At 45.6% G+C, this 18,213-nt stretch overlaps 1 protein-coding gene across 4 annotated transcripts in view; it reads right to left on the bottom strand.

Moving 5' to 3' along the window:
* Positions 1–18,213, bottom strand: part of LOC147420268 (uncharacterized) — a 96,580-nt gene that overhangs the window by 61,067 nt on the left and 17,300 nt on the right. For all 4 annotated transcript variants that reach the window (XM_086503892.1, XM_086503893.1, XM_086503891.1 and 1 more), the window contains exon 2: positions 315–396. In XM_086503892.1, coding sequence (XP_086360018.1) covers positions 315–375 — 61 coding nt within the window. In that variant the 5' untranslated portion in view covers positions 376–396. The remainder of the gene's footprint in view (positions 1–314; positions 397–18,213) is intronic.

Here is an 18,213-nt window from a genome sequence, read left to right as displayed (position 1 = left end):
AACTTGTAGCTAATTCTCAGAGGATGTAAAAGCTTCTGAACTGATCTTTACTTTTCCCCTTTCAAAAATTGGCACCATCATACTAAGCAGCAAAAGCCAAGGAAAAGGTGTAAAATCAATATTCTTGCTTCAAAGGCCTCTGCCTCCAAGCTGCATTCCAACACAAAGTACATGTGGAACCACAGATAATCGGACCAATTACAATGCCATGTAGTGGCAAAAGATCTCGAAGGTTGTGGCTACTGAGGAAACCAATACCAAGTGCAACCCACAGAGAAATCAAGAAGAAAGACCACCAAGCCATACGCAACCACCTTGTTCAAGTTGCTGAATGTGTTGCATTAATATTGCATTACTCTTCACCCTTTCCTCCATCCTTCAAAACAGGTTCTAGCCCTGAGATCAAAAAATACTACACAACATCACAAGCACATCAAAGGCATTCTGGCAATAATTTCCCATGAAAAAAGACTACAAAAGAGGAGCTGTTCAGTGGACATTGCACAAAATGACTTATTTTCCAATAATTGTACTTCAATTCATGGATTTAAAAAGTGAAACAAAGATGGACTCCATTCAACGCTTCTTAAACTGATGAATGATACTAAGAAAGTCTGATTGCAGTTTTTATTGTAGAGCGTTATAAGCATCATGTACTCCTATCATGGTGAGATATGTGAGTAACAATTTGTGACACACGTTCTTCAATCAGTGGACATCTCATTGTGTCACGGTGCCTAACATGACTCTCAAACAAAGTAATTTATGAACATGATTCTTTTGGTTATAACATTTATTTTTTGGGAACATTTGATGCATCTAGAGAAGCTAGGTACTTAAATATGTTTGATCAAGATACACCTCAAGTAATAAATGCTAAGCAATTCCCGCATGTTGAACTAGTGGGATGGTTTAGAAGAGCCACACATAAGTACATGGGAAGGGGCTTTCGAAACCACGTGTTGGAGTGAGCCGTGGTTGTACTACGAGCTGAATGAGGTGTGTTTCAAACTCATAAGTGAGCAAAATGACACTTAAAGTGTGCAAAGAGCAGTGCATTGGATGTATTGTTTCCACTACCTGAACGGTGCCTATTGTTTTTGGCATGCGATGGTGGTATTGATCTAAAGATTTCCAGCTTGCACCCATGGCATATGTGATGCATGATTTTGTTTGCTTGCTGTTTTATGACAGTGTACCGACAAAGTGTCCAAACACCTCCATGTAACACTCATAAAAACACCCCATCGCACGCCTCCTTCACCTTCCCCCCTGCTCTCACACTAGTCCACCCCCACACACACCCCCCCCCCCCCCCCCGGCCCGGCATTGTTCCCCCACCCCTACTCCCCTCTTCACGCTGCCCGCCCGCTGTCATAAACTGCTGACGTGTCAAGCCATGAGCCAACTTGCAGATCTCAGCCAAGGGGCCTAAACCCTAAGAAAAGAAGCAACAGAAGAATCAGATCAGCAAAAGACATAGAAGTTCTTACCAACTTAACAGATCCTCGCCGGGTGGGGGCAAACCTTTAAAAAGAAATCTTTACCAACGTAAGGGACCCCATCCGATTGTCACAGTGAGTAGCGGAAGGTGGAGAGAGAAAGAGAGAGACAATGGCGATCAACATGCAAGAGACAGATGGAAAAGGCTGGCAAGCCTCAATAACTTCAGATGGCAAAACTATTGTGTACAAGACAAGATGAATGGGAGAGTGCAGCCCCCCCTCCTATATATAGGAGAATAGGGGGAGGTAGGGCAGACCAAGGAACCCACCGACCATGCTCAAAAAACCATGAATATGGAAAAAATGAAAAAGGACCAGAATAGGTCTGGCCGAGCGAAGTGGAGCAAGCCCTAAATGTGTCTGAAGCTCCCTGTCTAGTAGGCGTAACCCACAACCAAGGGCCAGTGCACGTGATGTGTGTGAAGCCTGTAGGCAGGGTGCGAAGCATCTGGAGATGAAGAATCTAACACCGCGCCTCAACGATAGATGCAGAGTCGCTGAGGAAGAAGATGCCACACGCATGGCAAATCTGGAGTGTGAAAAGAAGAAGCACCAGCCAAACAAAACGACGAACCATCCAGCACCAATGTGATGATGACCAAAGTGAGGTCAGGCTCATCAAGTCGCATAAGGAAGCTGATGGAGAGGCTAACAACAAAACAAATCGCTGAAGAGGATGTACATGAGGGAAAGATGGAAGACGAGCAAAGAGTTGATCTATGGAGATCAGCAATAGAGAGAGAGAGAGAGAGAGAGAGAGAGAGAGAGAGAGAGAGAGAGAGAGAAAGAAAGAAAGATTTTTTACGTCTATGTCAGGCCGAAATCGGCCTATGAGACAAATCAAATGTACATGGTGTGTATGTCATCCGTCTATCGAAAGACAAATGAAACAAAACTGATACAAAACTGAACTGAATGTAGGTAGTGGAGTATCTGAAGAGGATATACATGAGGAAAAGATGGAAGACGAGCAAAGAGTTGATCTATGGAGATCAGCAATAGAGAGAGAGAGAGAGAGAGAGAGAGAGAGAGAGAGAGACACGGAAGTCTTTTCCAAAGCGAGGATCCTTCTGGGTGTCTTTGCCTCGTACATGTTGCAAAGGAAACCCCATACCTCATGTGCAGTGGTGTGAGAGCGTAAAGACGTCAACATGCTATCCGCACAGTTGATGAGTAAGAAAGAGTAAACTCTGCAATGGTTCAGATTCCACTGATCCACCATAGCATGTGTGACCACAGTACCTGATCCGCCAGAAGCAGTACCATGAGAAGAAGTAGATAAGGAGCCAGCACGTGTAACAACAGAAGAAGTGGTAGCTAATGATGTCAATGTAGGAGCACCAGATGTAGGAGCAAGGCTGAGACACACGGCATTGGCAGGATCATTGAGCCAATCCCAAAGGTCAAACTGCATAAGCATCACCATGATCTTCATCTTCCAGACAACAAAGTTGGAGCCGTCAAGCTTTTCGCCGGGAGGAAAGAAGGGCATGGTTAGGAGTGTTGCCATAGGTATAAACAAAAAATCAACAGAGAAGTCCCGTGTGTAAAATCAAAAGCAAAGGTGATGATAGGATCAGAAAACCATGCCGGATAGAATGCCAAAAGACCACGAAGTATAGGGTAAGTGATAGGAGAGGTAAGGGAAACCTGAAGGGATGCCGATGAAGCAAAGTAGAGGTGCTGTCCAAACCTGAAATCGCAGCAAAAGGGAGCTGGAAACTCCGCGAGCAACACCTGGGTTTGCGCAAAACGCCAAGTGATGAACACCGGATGCCGAGAAGGTAAGGTGAGGGCTGTAAATGCACCTGCAAAACAGCAAGTAAGTGATCGGAAAGATGCCGGAAAGATCACAGGGCTGATCAGCTTTCAAGTGGGGAGACCAAGGGGGCTCCGAATATCCAAGGCTGCAATAAGGAAGGGTTGAAGCAAATAAAAAAACGCTGGTCCAAAGGCTGCTGTCCTGCCCAAAACTTAAGGCCAAAGGCTGCCGGCTGGAAAACGCTAATGCAGAGAAAAACGTAGATCCAAAAAGGCTGGCTGTCCTGCAACAAAAAACGCTAGTCAGTAAAAAACGTTGGTGGAGATTAGGTGATTCTTTGCGATGAAATCCTCTGCAATGTCCTCCCAGGGGTAGGCGATGGCCTAGAGCTCTGATACCATGTCAGAGTGAGCAACGGAAGGTGAAGAGAGAAAGAGAGAGACAATGGCGATCAACACACAAGAGACAGATGGAAAAGGCTAGCAAGCCCGAATAACTCCATATGGCAAAACTGATGTATACAAGACAAGATGAATGGGAGAGTGCAACCTCCCCTCCTATATATAAGAGAATAGGGGGAGGTAGGGCAGACCAAGGAACCCAACGACCATGCACAAAAACCCATGAATATGGAAAAAATGGAAAAGGACTAGAATAGGTCCGGCCGGGTAAAGTGCTAAGCAAAACCCTAAATGTGCCTGAAGATCCCTAACCAGCAGGTGTAAGGGTGGCCAACCCACAACCAAGGGCAAGTGCACGCGATGTGTGTGAAGCCTGTAGGCAAGGTGAGAAGCATCTGGAGATGATGAATCTAACACCGATGGGGCCCTAGTGACACAAGGCACATATATAAAGCAGGACCAGCAGACACACACAATTCATGCGTAAAGGATGGAATTGAGCTGACAGTGCCGCAAGGCAGGTTGTACTGACTTTTGTAATTTGCATTGCAACATGTTGATGTGGCAGGTGTACGGATTTCCACGTTCTTAGCTGTTGCCAGCTTTTGGGAATAGATGCTTTTAACTGGACGCTTTTCATGTACTTCTTTTTAAGAGGCCAAGTGTCACAAACGGGAGCGCATAGCAATATAAAATATACTCGGATAAATAAAATTTATCACTTAATATTGAAGCCAGAGGATATAGAGAGAAATAGAGAGAGAGAGAGAGAGAGAGATAAAGTGAGAAGATCGACACAGTACTGGGGACCAAAAGATGGGTTGGTCCCCCCCCCGTAATAGTATCTTTATTACTGAGGAGAAGTCTATACAAGCACTTGAACCGAACGTATTACCACGTTCGTTCTAGAATAAGACTTGATGGTTCCCGGAAGACTCAGCTTTCGATTCCTAGGGCAAAACCCTATTCCAAGGAACTTCCGTTCCTTATTTCAATTCCTCGAGAATCAAGGTTCTCGCGCCTCTGGATCTCACCTTCCAGACTCAGTGCATGACATCCCTGCAACTCTCTTTTAGAACTCTATTTCCAGAGTCCTCTTCCCGCAGAACAACTCTGCTTTCCTGGACACGAAGTCCTTACCTGGGAATCCCAACTTCCGGATCGCAACTTGAAAGACTACCTCTCTCCGATCCGTGGATCTATTTCCCAAACTCGGGTACGAAACCCCTGGGCTGAGTTGGCTCTACTTCCTCAGAGCGCTTTTCTCCTGCAGAGGCTCATACCTTCCTCTGATCCTACTCCCTCACTAAGAGGAAGTACACCTGCAAACAAATACTCAGAGTTCATAACATGAAAATCGTTACCTTCAAAGTCTCGATGCTCGAAACGCAACTCCGTTCTCGAAAAGCAATTCCCCGGAAGAGATCTCTCCATAGAAAATCCTCTCTTCCAATCCTACACACAAAAGAGGTGTGTTCTGCGGTTCCTTCTCATAAATCAGCCCCGTCTACGACGTTTAGGGGCTGAAATCAGAGAAAAGACAGCAGCTTGTCGCGATGGAAACACACTCCGTAGGCACTTCTTCGCGAGGGGACTTGCGCACTGGGTCTTGGCGACATCTGGTACACTTGGGGCAGCCATGGGCATCACTTGCAACGTCTTCTTTACGGCAGAAATTTCCAGCAGCATCTCCTCCTTGCAAAGATTGGTCCTCCTCTCAGAGTAAGGACATGTGATGCTTTTATAGCTCCTAGCTACGGGCACGAATAGCTGCTCGCGGAGAGATCGCGGCCGTTTGTTTTTTTTTTTTTTTTTCGCTGCTCTGCCAGAAAAAGAGATAGAAAACGCTGGCTGATCTGTTGCCTTATTTATTAGATGGCTGCCCACTTATTAAGTGGGCGGTCGGTCACCTTTAAAAATGGTCTGAATCTGTCCAAAAACTCAATAAAACCTTATAAGTTAAAAACAATGCTTTCACAGCACTTCCCAGGCGTCCCTGGATGCAATCACATGCACAGTTGCAATGCAGACATAGACTTCGTGAGAAAGCATCTGCTTTCCCGAAAGGCAATCCCGCTTTCTCAAAAAGCATCTGTTTTTCCTCAAAGTTTCCTCTGAACCCATCTTCATTCAAGTGCTTGCTTTTTCCTTGTGCACAATTCTAACACAGTTCGGAATTTCTTCCCAACTATGGATATTCCCTTTCCGATGCACCCGTCACCCACCTTGTGACGCATCAAGAATACCCATCACCTAGTCCTTTCCTACCGAACTTACGGTACAATTTCCTTCACGATGCTCTGTCACCCATCCTATGACGCATCAGAGATGTCCATTCCCGGATGGTCGAATACTTCTTCCCGATGCTCCCTGTCACCCATCCGATGTGACGCATCAGAAGTACCCGTTCCTGGTGGCCTTACAGATATTCCCTTTCACAGTGCTCCCGTCATTACTCTGAATGACGCACTAGGAATATTTTGTACTCGGATGTCTCCAGTGAGAAAAACCCTCTCACTTAAAATTCCAATAATTCATTTAGAATTATTTTTCCTTGGTGTTCCAAGCGAGAAAACCCTCTCACTTATAAATCCATTAATTCATTTAGAATTATTTTTCTGTAAGATAAAGCCAATTTAGCAACACCAAGGGACTTGAAATGTCACAAAGTGATGACGTGGCGAACAGTAGAAACCCTAAAATTTCTGCAAACCCTAATTTTTGCCAAAAACCCTAAATTTCGAAAATCGCGGAGGCGGATTATTAAATTTAAAAAAAATGGAAAATGATGAGCGACGCGAATTTTGCTTTTGCTTTTTTTTATAAAAAAAAAGAGAAAAGACTCTCTAAGAGAGAGAGAGAACTGATGCTTTTGATTTTAAAAGCTTTTGGGGCTTTGCTTTTGGGCATCCCTTGTAACCTTTAAATTAGTGGTGAGGGCCTAACTTCTCAGAGCATCTGGACGCAGAGTCTGAGAGTGAAACCCTAACCGCTCTCTTGCACTTTGATGATTGATTAATACAAAAAGAAATACCGAAAGGGACGCCAGTCTTTGGGGCCAATATCTCTAGGCACGGAACTCCGTCGGGCCAGTGCAAATCTATTGTGATCTATGAATTGGTTATTTGGTGCTGTCGCGGTTGATTCTTGACTTGGAGTGTCCAAGTCTGTTACAGTGGTATCAGAGCCCAGCCGATTTCTCTTCTACGGGAAATCCGATCCCCGATTTTTTTTATTTTTTTTTTCCGTGGCACCTATGGCTTCAGGCAATGATCAGTCGACTCCCTCTGCATCTGGAGATGCGGGCTGGGATCACAACGAAGATTCAAGCAGAGAGTATGGCCCGCCTTGGCCTACTTAGGCGGAGCGGCGAGAGATAGAGCGTCGCCAGTTGATCGGCGATGCAACAAAGATGATGCTCAATTTTGCCAAGGACCCGAAGATGGCACAATATATGAACCAGACCTCTTTGGAAGAGGTACAGATGGAGTGGCAGAGAACCACAACACCACTCCCGAAACCCGCTCTCAAGAAACCTTCTGCCCCCAAGAAATATACGGAGAAGGAACTCGAGAACGTGGTTGATGCACGGATTGCTCAGCTTTTTGACACACAAAAGAAAGCCAAAAAGCACGGCAAAAAGCAGAAGAAAGGCACTGACTTCCCGGGATATTTGGGTCGTCGGTTGACATTTGACAAGGCAAAGAAACGGAAGAAGGGTGTTCGATTTGAAGGAGTACCCAGTTCTTCTTCTTCTTCTTCTGACAGTTCTTCTAGCTCCTCGGATTAGTGCGAAGAAGACAGAAAAAAGCAAAAAGCGAAGCAAGACACAAAGCTTCAGAACGGGCAAGAAAAAGGCAAAGAAGGCTCTCGCCCAAAGACTGACAGTTCTACCGAGGACTCGTCTACAGACAGCTCAGATTCCGATGACGGAAAGTTTTATGTGAACAAGAAGAATTTTTACAAAGCCAACCAGTATGACTTTCTCGAAGATAAAAGAAAGAAAGTCCGAGAGTTTAAGGAAGGTGGCCACTCGATCAAGTTTGATACTTTTCAAGATACTCAGATGCTTCGAAGGCTGTCTTTTATACAGCAGTTTGACATCGCTTTCACGGGAGGACGCTATTCAGAGCACTCCAAGATTCGGAGAGCTGCCTCTTATTTTAAGGGGAATGCTCGCACTTGGTGGTCCACGCTTCTACTAAGCAAGACTGTGCCAGTTACATGGCTGAAATTCAAGAGGCTTTTTGTTTCTTCTTTGTTGACTCAAGAGTTTGAGCGAGATATACGAGCTGCTTGGAACCATCTTCGGATGACCAAGAAGGATACAATCAATGCTTATTGTGAAAGATTCGGGAGCTCTTTTCTACCCGCCTCTTCATTCAAGAAGATCTCGTTCAGAGAACAGATTGAGCGGTTTACCTTGGGTCTAACTACAGAGATCCAAGATCACTGCTTGGAACAGAAGTCAGCTTCTATTCAGGAGTTGATGAGTCATGCGAAGCCGGGCTTTGCCATTCACTCTGGCAGTCTGACCTACCCCACAGATGAAGCCATGACACAACGAGCCGAACAGACTTCTGGGAATGAAAGTAGAATGAAAAAGAGCAACCCAGAGAAAAAAAAAGGATGCACGACCCAAGCTTACTCCTGAGGAGAGAGCTCGCTTCATCAGAGAGGGGAAGTGCTTTGGATGCGGGGAACATGGACATATTTCCGCGAAGTGCCCTCATACGGCACAGAAAGAACAGCATGATAAAAACGACGACAGGTCTGAGAGTTCGAGAGCAGCTGAGGAATGTGGCAGAAAAGGCAGATAGAAAAGTAGAACTGGTACCACATGGCGTGGGACTTGCACCGAATCAAATGAATGAAAGTACAAACTTTGCCGCTTTTTTTTAGGGCAAAGTGAAGGATCAGGAAGCTCTTTTGAAGGAGCCAAGGCCAACTTCTTTTCACTTGGAATTGGCGGCTCGATTTGGAATTACGCCCGACAGACTGACGCCATAGGCGGAGGTAGTTCGACTGGCACACGGATGGGATGTTGCCATTACACCGAGCATTGGCAAACTTCGTTTGCAATGACAGGAGTGTTCAGGGCACATGAGTGACGTTCTACTCAGGATCCATTGGTACCACAAGAACTATGCCGTGGTTGACTACCGGACCGAGAAAGCGACTTTGATAAATGAAGGGCTTAGAGATTGTACTTGATGAACTTCAGTTTTCTTACTCATTCTTTTGGGAGAACTGAACGATGGATAAAAGTTGAATATGTTTTGACCTGAAGAAAAGAACGCCAAGATTTTTTTTCTCCACACGCATGCCGATTGCTTTTGAGAGGGGCTAAAGATCATACCATTGATCTGAAATCTGGAAGCACGCCACCGAATCGGGCACCTTATCGTGTGAGCCGAGTACAGAATGAAAAGATTATGAGCTCAGTGAAAGACCTCTTCGAAAAGGGTCTTGTCAAGACTAGTACTTCACCGTATTGCTCTCCAGTGTTGTTGGTTTTGAAGAAAGACGGATCTTGGAGAATGTGCATCGATTATAGCACTCTCAACGAAATCACCATCAAGAACAGATTTCCGATTCCTAGGATCGATGATATACTCGACAGGTTACAGCGATCCTCGTGCTTTAGCAGGATTGACTTGAAGAGTGGATATCATCAGACCAGGATAGCACCAGGAGATGACTACAAGACAGCTTTTCAGACGACTTTTGGGTTATTTGAGTTTTTGGTGATGGCTTTTGGCTTAACCAATGCTCCTGCGACATTTAACCGGATGATGGACAGGATTTTTCGAGAGTACAAGCTATTTGTTGGCACTTTCTTTGACGACATCATTGTTTTCTCGAAGAATGAGGCAGAACACAGAGGTCATCTACTTCAAGTCTTTCAGGCATTACGAGATCACACATTAGTGATTAATGCTACGAAAAGTGAATTTTTCCTGCCAGAGATACATTTTTTGGGACACATTGTGTCAACAGCAGGAGTGCAAATGAACCCGGCCAAGATAGAGACTATCCGTGATTGGCCCGATTTGAGGAATGTCCATGAAGTTAGAAGCTTCTTGGGAGTGTGTTCGTACTACAGGCGGTTCATACGAAAGTTTGCAGAGGTTGCTTCCCCTTTGCATACCTTAACACAGAAAGGAGTACCTTTTTCGTGGGGACCCACAGAGGTGACTGCCTTTCAGACATTGAAAGAGAAATTCACTACAGGACCAGATTTGACTTTGCCGGACTTGCAGAAGTCATTTGAAGTATTTTGTGATGCTTGTGGTCGTAGTCTGGGTACGGTCTTGATGCAAGAAGGCCATGTCATAGCTTACGAGAGCCGTTTGTTCTCTAGGCCGGAGATGACAGCACAGATCTATGGGAAAGAGCTTTTGGCGGTTATCCACGCTCTTACTCAGAGGGCGGCATTACCTACTCGGAGCAGATTTTACTATCTTTACAGACCATCAGAGTTTGCGCTACTTCTTGTCACAGAAGCAGCTTTCGGTAAAGCAGATGCGGTGGGTGAACATCTTGTCACAACTCCACTTCCAGATTGTCCATGTGCAGGGACAGAAGAATGTGGTGGCAGATGCTTTGTCTCGAAAACCGTTGGTTCTGGCTATTTCCGCGATACATCATAGGAGCTTCGAGGATATGGTCGAACAGTGTGCCACAGATACAGATTTTGCAAATATTTTCACACGGATACGGGATGGGGAGACAGTAGCTGGATACTCCCTTCGGGAAGGCTACTTGATGAAAAAGACTATGTTGTGCGTTACACAGCCGTTGAGGGAAAAGGTTATGACTGATTGCCACTGTCCACCTCTTGCAGGTCACCGCGGCATTGCTACCACCATGAGAGGGGTAGAGAGAGATTTCTTTTGGCGGAGACTGAAGAAGGATGTGGAAGAGTTTGTGCGCAGTTGCTTGGTATGCCATAAGGTCAAGTTTGACAGGCATAAGGCACAGGGATTGTTACAGCCTTTACCCACACACCCCTGGGAAAATATTGAAATGGATTTCTTTTTTTTTTTGATCTCCCGAGAATACAGAATGATCACGATGATTTTCCAATTACATGGCACGCCTGAGACGATTGTCTCCGACAGAGACCCCAGATTTATGAGTTTGTTTTGGAAGGCAATTTGGGAGAACATTGGCACGCGGTTGCAGTTCTCGTCATCGTTCCACTTGCAGACTGACGGGCAATCTGAGATTGCCAATTCAGTGATTTTAGATTTATTGAAGTCTTGTATCTCGCATCAGAAGACTCAATGGGAAAAGAACTTACCTTTGGTGGAATTTGCCTACAATAACACGATACACTCTTCGACGGGGAAGACGCCATGAGAGATTGTTGAAACTGCTGCGAAGGTTCCATCCTTCCTGAGCACGAAAGATTAGAAATTTGAAGCGGATGAATATTCGCGAGATTTGGATACGGCTTTTGCCAAGGTTCGCGAGACTTTGCAGAAGTCTCAAGAACGACAGAAAAAGGCAGTGGATCGCCATCGTCGCGACTGGAAACTGAAGGAGGATGATTGGGTGCTCTTACTTTTGAGAAGGCACGCCTAAGAAAGAAAAAGAGAAAGGAGAGGCTTTTTCCAAAGCTTAGTATGTGATACTACGGACCTTTCCAGATCACTGACAAGATAAATGATGTCTCCTTCCGATTGGAACTGCCAGATACTTGGAGGATTCATAATGCATTGCATGTGAGTCTCTTGAACCCTGTTAAGGGTGATGTGCCTGATGATGGGGAGCCTGATGAGCAACCCGAAGTGGAAGAAAACGAGGAGATCCTTGTTCCTGAACAGATTTTGGCACATAACGATACGAAGAAAGGTAAAGTCCGAAGGCGGTTCTTGGTTTAGTTCAAGAACTTTCCTGCATTTGATGCGAAGTGGATGGAGGAGGAGGACCTAGCAGATACTCCTCGGATTGTGAAACTTTACCTCGATGTTTTGGTTTAGCATAGTCTACTCCAAACGAAACCCAGAAACTCAGCTTGGCCGAAGATCTGGTGCAGTGGGATGCACAAGAGGGGAGTCACTCCACTCCTTTGTCAACAGATGCCTCGATTTTGATACTAAAGTCACTGATGTCTCTTTGAGCTTCAGGGATACTGAGAACTGACAGTATTCTGCTGGATGACTTCATGAAATGGAATTCCTGATTATGATACTGATTTGTTCTTGACTTCTTGCGAGTGCAGGAACTGATAGCCGAAATGACTGCAGCATTTTGGTCTACTTGATCTCGAATAGACACGGTTGCAATAGGGGTTAGTCAATCGCACATCGATGAGGTCCCGATTGGACCTAGATGTGATGGCTAGCTACATTGCCGATAAATCATGGTCTAAGATCCAAATGAATATTGAATGTCATGTGATGTCCTGTGATGTCTGGTGATGTCCTCTGATGTCGTGTGATGTGACTGTCGATTTTGTACATGTGCTAGATGTGTGTTCCTAGTACGTAGGTACTAACAGTCAGTGTCTGCTAAGACGGTTTATGGCTTTTGTCGGTTTTGCAGGCGTAATCGCGGTCGATTACAATGCTTTCAAGAGGGGGGTATGTCACAAAGTGATGACGTGGCGGACAGCAAAAACCCTAAAATTCTTGCAAACCCTAATTTTTGCCAGAAACCCTAAATTCCGGAAATCACGGAGGTGGATTATTTTTATTTAAAAAAAAAAATTTTGGAAAATGATGAGCGACGCGAATTTTGCTTTTGCTTTTTTTTTTTTAAAAAAGAGAAAAGACTCTCTAAGAGAGAGAGAGAACTGATGCTTTTGAATTTAAAAGCTTTTGGGGCTCTGCTTTTGGGCATCCCTTGTAACCTTTAAATTAGTGGTGAGGGCCTCACTTCTCAGAGCATCTGGACGCAGAGTCTGAGAGTGAAACCCTAACCGCTCTCTTGTACTTTGATGATTGATTAATACAAAAAGAAATACCGAAAGGGGCGCCAGTCTTTGGGGCCAATATCTCTAGGCACGGAACTCCGCCGGGCCAGTGCAAATCTATTGTGATCTGTGAATTGGTTATTTGGTGCTGTCGCGGTTGATTCTTGACTTGGAGTATCCAAGTCTGTTACATGAAATACACGGGTTGCGCTCTTTCTCTAGCATTCAGCCGAGGGGTAAAGCAGAGCCGAGTCCTAGGGTTCCCATCGTTGTATTGGGTTCAAGCAATATAAAGAAATACCAAAAGGGGCGCCAAGGTTTGGGGCCAGTGCTCTCTCGGGTTGGAGCTCGGCCACTCCTCGTCTCGTGTGTCGTACACCCCAGAGGGACTCTGGCGAAGTCCCCCTTGCCCGACCTTGTAAAGACTACCATCCGACTTGCTCTATCGCCGACGGAGCAAGCGAGCCTTGCAGCAGAGGTGGAGCGCCTTTAGACCACCTCCGTCATCTGCAAGATCATTTGCACCCAAACTAGCAGAGGTGGGGTGCACGACCTCCTCCAAGCCCGCGCCCGCCTTCTTTTAAGGTGGGCAAGATCATCGACATACAACTCCTTGGGCGTGGTTAATATTAGATCGAGTTCGACACTCTAGAGATGGCTTCCGAGGTCATTTCCAGAAGCCCGTTGGCCATCAAAGCAATCAGGGCTCATTATCGACAATGGAGCCATGGTTTCGACCCAGCTTCCGATGTTCTTGTCACTTGTCCATTTCGGTATGCTTCGTAACAGACTTGGACACTCCAAGTCAAGAATCAACCGCGACAGCACCAAATAACCACTTCAAAACAAGTCACAGATCACAATAGATGTACACTGGCCCGGCGGAGTTCCGTGCCTAGAGATATTGACCCCAAAGACTGGCGCCCCTTTCGATATTTCTTTTTATATTAATCAAATCAAAGTACAAGAGAGTGGCTAGGGTTTCACTCTCAGACTCTGCTTCCAGATGCTCTGAGAAGTGAGGCCCTCACCACTAATTTAAAGGTTACAAGGGATGCCCAAAAGCAGAGCCCCAAAAGCTTCAAATCAAAAGTAATTGCTCTCTCTCTCTCTCTCTCTCTCTCTCTCTCTCTCTCTCTCTCTCTCTCTCTCTCTCTCTCTCTCTCTCAGTGTCAAAACTTGAAAGCAAAAGCATTCTCTCTCTCTTTCTCATTAGGTAGAGAAAAAGCAAAATTTGCGTCGCTCATCTTTCTATTAAAAAAAAAAAAAAAAAATTAATAAGCCTCCGCGATTTTCGGAAATCAGGGTTTATGGCAGAAATTAGGGTTTCTGCTCTCCGCCACGTCATCACTTTGTGACATACCCCCCTCTTGAAAGCATTGTAATCGACCGCGATTACGCCTGCAAAACCGACAAAAGCCATAAACCGTCTTAGCAGACCCTGATTGTTAGTACCTACGTACTCTCTAAGAGAGAGAGAGAGAGAGAACTGATGCTTTTTATTTTAAAAGCTTTTGGGGCTCTGCTTTTTGGGCATCCCTTGTAACCTTTATATTAGTGGTGAGGGCCTCACTTCTCAGAGCATCTGGACGCAGAGTCTGAGAGTGAAACCCTAACCGCTCTCTTGTACTTTGATGATTGATTAATACAAAAAGAAATACCGAAAGGGGCGCCAGTCTTTGGGACCAATATCTCTAGGCACGGAACTCCGCCGGGCCAGTGTACATCTATTGTGATCTGTGACTTGTTTTGAAGTGGTTATTTGGTGCTGTCGCGATTGATTCTTGACTTGGAGTGTCCAGGTCTATTACAATATCAGGATCACTCTGTGTTCTTAGGAGATCAAAAATTAAATCTATTGCAATACTTTCCCAGGGGTGGGTGGGTATGGGTAAAGGCTGTAACAATCCCTGTGCCTTATGACTGTCAAACATGACCTTCTGGCATACCAAGCAACTGCGCACAAACTCTTCCACATCCTTTTTGAGTCTCGGCCCAAAGAAGTCTCTCTACCCCTTTCATGGTGGTAGCAATGCCGCGGTGACCCGTAAAAGGTGGACAATGGCATTCAGTCATAACCTTTTCCCTCAACGGCTGTGTAACGCACAACATAGTCTTTTTCATCAAGTAGCCTTCTCAAGGGACTATGCAACTATTGTCTCCCCATCCTGTATCCGTGTGAAAATATCTGCAAAATTTGTATCTGTGCCATACTGATCGACCATATCCTCGAAGCTCCTACGATGTATCGCGGAAACAGCCAGAACCATCAGTTTCCGAGACAAAGCATCTGCCACCACATTCTTCTGTCCCTGCACACGGACAATCTGGAAGTGACTGTGACAAGATGTTCGCCCACCGCATCTGCTTTTCCGAAAGCTGCTTCTGTGACAAGAAGTACCGCCAACTCTGATGGTCTCTAAACACAGTGAAATCCGCTCCGAGTAGGTAATGCCGCCACTGAGTAAGAGCATGGATAACCACCAAAAGCTCTCTCTCATAAATCTGTGCCGTCATCTCCGGCCTAGAGAACAAACGGCTCTCGTAAGCTATGACATGGCCTTCTTGCATCAAGACCGCACCCAGACTACGACCACAAGCATCACAATATACTTCAAATGACTTCTGCAAGTCCGGCAAAGTCAAAATAGGTCCCGTAGTCAATTTCTCTTTCAATGTGCAAAAGACAGTCACCTCTGTGGGTCCCCACGAAAATGGTACTCCTTTCTGTGTCAAGGTATGAAAAAGGGAAAGCAACCTCTGCAAACTTTCGTATGAACCGTCTGTAGTACGAACACAGTCCCAAGAAGCTTCTAACTTCATGGACATTCCTCAAATCCGGCCAATCACGGATAGTCTCTATCTTGGCCGGGTCCATTTGCACTCCTGCTCTGCTGACACAATGTGTCCCAAAAAGTGCATCTCTAGTAGGAAAAATTCACTTTTCTTTGCATTAATCACTAACGTGTGATCTCGTAATGCCTGAAAGACTTGAAGCAGATGATCTCTGTGTTCGGCCTCATTCTTGGAGAAAACAATGATGTCCTCAAAGAAAGTGCCAACATATAGCCTGTACTCTCAAAAAATCATGTCCATCATCCGGTTAAATGTCGCACGAGCATTGGTTAAGCCACAAGGCATCACCAAAAACTCAAATAACCCAAAAGTCGTCCGAAAAGCTGTCTTGTAGACGTCTCCTGGCGCTATCCTGATCTGATGATATCCACTCTTCAAGTCAATCCTGCTAAAGCACGAGGATCCCTGTAACCTGCCGAGTATATCATCGATCCTAGGAATCGGAAATCTGTTCTTGATGGTGATTTGTTGAGAGTGCTATAATCGATGCACATTCTCCAAGATCCGTCTTTCTTCAAAACCAACAACGCAAGACCCTTTTCCAAGAGGTCTTTCATTGGGTTCATAATCTTTTCATTCTGTACTCGGCTCACACGGTAACGTGGCCGATTCGGTGGCGTGCTTCCAGGTATCAGATCAATGGTTTGATCTTCAGGCCCTCTCAAAAGCAATCGGCATGAGTGTGGAGAAAAATCTTGGCGTTCTTTTGATCAGGTCAAAACATATTCAACCTTTATCCATCGTTCAGTTCTCTTCCAAAAGAATGAGTAAGAAACTGAAGTTCATTAAGTACAATCTCTAAGCCCTTCATTTATCAAAGTCGCTTTCTCAGCCCGGTAGTCAACCACGGCGTAGTTCTTGTGGTACCAAGGCATCCTGAGTAGAACGTCACTCGCGTGCCCTGAACACCCCTGTCATTGCAAATGAAGTTTTGCCAATGCTCGGTGTAATGGCAACATCCCATCCGGGTGCCAGTCGAACTACCTCTGCCTGTGGCGTCAGTCTGTCGGGCGTAATTCCAAATCGAGCCGCCAATTCCAAGTGAAAAGAAGTTGGCCTTCTATCTTCCTTTTCTGCCACATTCCTCAGTTGCTCTCCAACTCTCAGGCCTGTCGTCGTCTTTATCATTCTGTTCTTTCTGTGCCTTTTTAGGGCACGTCGCGAAGATATGTCCATGTTCCCCGCATCCAAAGCACTTCCCCTCTCTGATGAAGCGAGCTCTCTCCTCAGGAGTAAGCTTGGGTCGTGCATCCTTTTTCTCTGGGTTGCTCTTTTTCTTTCTACTTCATTCCCAAAAGATTGTTCGGCTCGTTGTGTCATGGCCTCATTTGTGGGGTAGGTCAGACTGCCAGAGGGAATGGCAAAGCCCCGCTTCGCATGACTCATCAACTCCTGAATAGAAGCTGACTTCTGTTCCAAGCAGTGATCTCGGATCTCTGTAGGTAGACCCAAGGTTAACCGCTCAATCTGTTCTCTGAACGAGATCTTCTTGAATGAAGAGGCGGGTAGAAAGAGCTCCAGAATCTTTCACAATAAGAATTCACTGTATCGCTCTTGGTCATCCGGAGATGGTTCCAAGCAGCTCGTATATCTCGCTCAAACCTTCTCCGTATATTTTCTTGGAGACAGAAGGTTTCTCGAGAGCGGGTTTCAGGAGTGGTGTTGTGGTTCTCTGCCACTCCATCTGTACCTCTTCCAAAGAGGTCTGGTTCATATATTTTGCTATCTTCGGGTCCTTGGCAAAATTGAGCATCATCTTTGTTGCATCGCCGATCAACTGGCCACGCTCCATCTCTCGCCGCTCCGCCTGAGTAGGCCAAGGCGGGCCATACTCTCTGCCGGAATCTTCGTTGTGATCCCTGCCCGCATCTCCAGATGCAGAGGGAGTCGACTAATCCTTGCATGAAGCCATAGGCGACGCGGAAAAAAAAAATTGGGGATCGGATTTCCCATAGAAGAGAAATCAGCCGTGCTCTGATACCACTGTAACAGACTTGGACACTCCAAGTCAAGAATCAACCGCGACAACACCAAATAACCACTTCAAAACAAGTCACAGATCGCAATAGATGTACACTGGCCCGGCGGAGTTTCGTGCCTAGAGATATTGGCCCCAAAGACTGGCGCCCCTTTCGGTATTTCTTTTTATATTAATCAAATCAAAGTACAAGAGAGTGGCTAGGGTTTCACTCTCAGACTCTGCATCCAGATGCTCTGAGAAGTGAGGCCCTCACCACTAATTTAAAGGTTACAAGGGATGCCCAAAAGCAGAGCCCCAAAAGCTTCAAATCAAAAGCAATTGCTCTCTCTCTCTCTCTCTCTCTCTCTCTCTCTCTCTCTCTCTCTCTCTCTCTCTCTCTCTCTCTCTCTCTCTCTCTCTCTCTCTCTCTCTCACAGAGAGTCAAAACTTGAAAGCAAAAGCATTCTCTCTCTCTTTCTCATTAGGTAGAGAAAAAGCAAAATTTGCGTCGCTCATCTTTCTATAAAAAAAAATTAAGAAGCCTCCGCGATTTCCGAAAATCAAGGTTTCCGGCAGAACTTAGGGTTTACAGGAATTTTAGGGTTTCTGGCAAAAATTAGGGTTTCTGTTGTCCGCCACGTCATCACTTTGTGACATGCTTCCAGGGCCTGAGGAGAGAGTACCTCCACTTCTATCCAAGATTGGTTCCGAGATAGGGACTATCTTGGAGACCCCGCATACGGCAGCTTCAGTCATTGCCAAGGCAGCAGGTATACCTATTGTACGCGTTTTGGTTCGGGACACCC

The sequence above is a fragment of the Adiantum capillus-veneris genome, chromosome 28 (genome assembly GCF_014529385.1).
Source record: "Adiantum capillus-veneris isolate H3 chromosome 28, ASM1452938v2, whole genome shotgun sequence".
Taxonomy (NCBI): domain Eukaryota; kingdom Viridiplantae; phylum Streptophyta; class Polypodiopsida; order Polypodiales; family Pteridaceae; genus Adiantum; species Adiantum capillus-veneris.
This window is presented reverse-complemented; position numbering and strand designations above follow the sequence as displayed.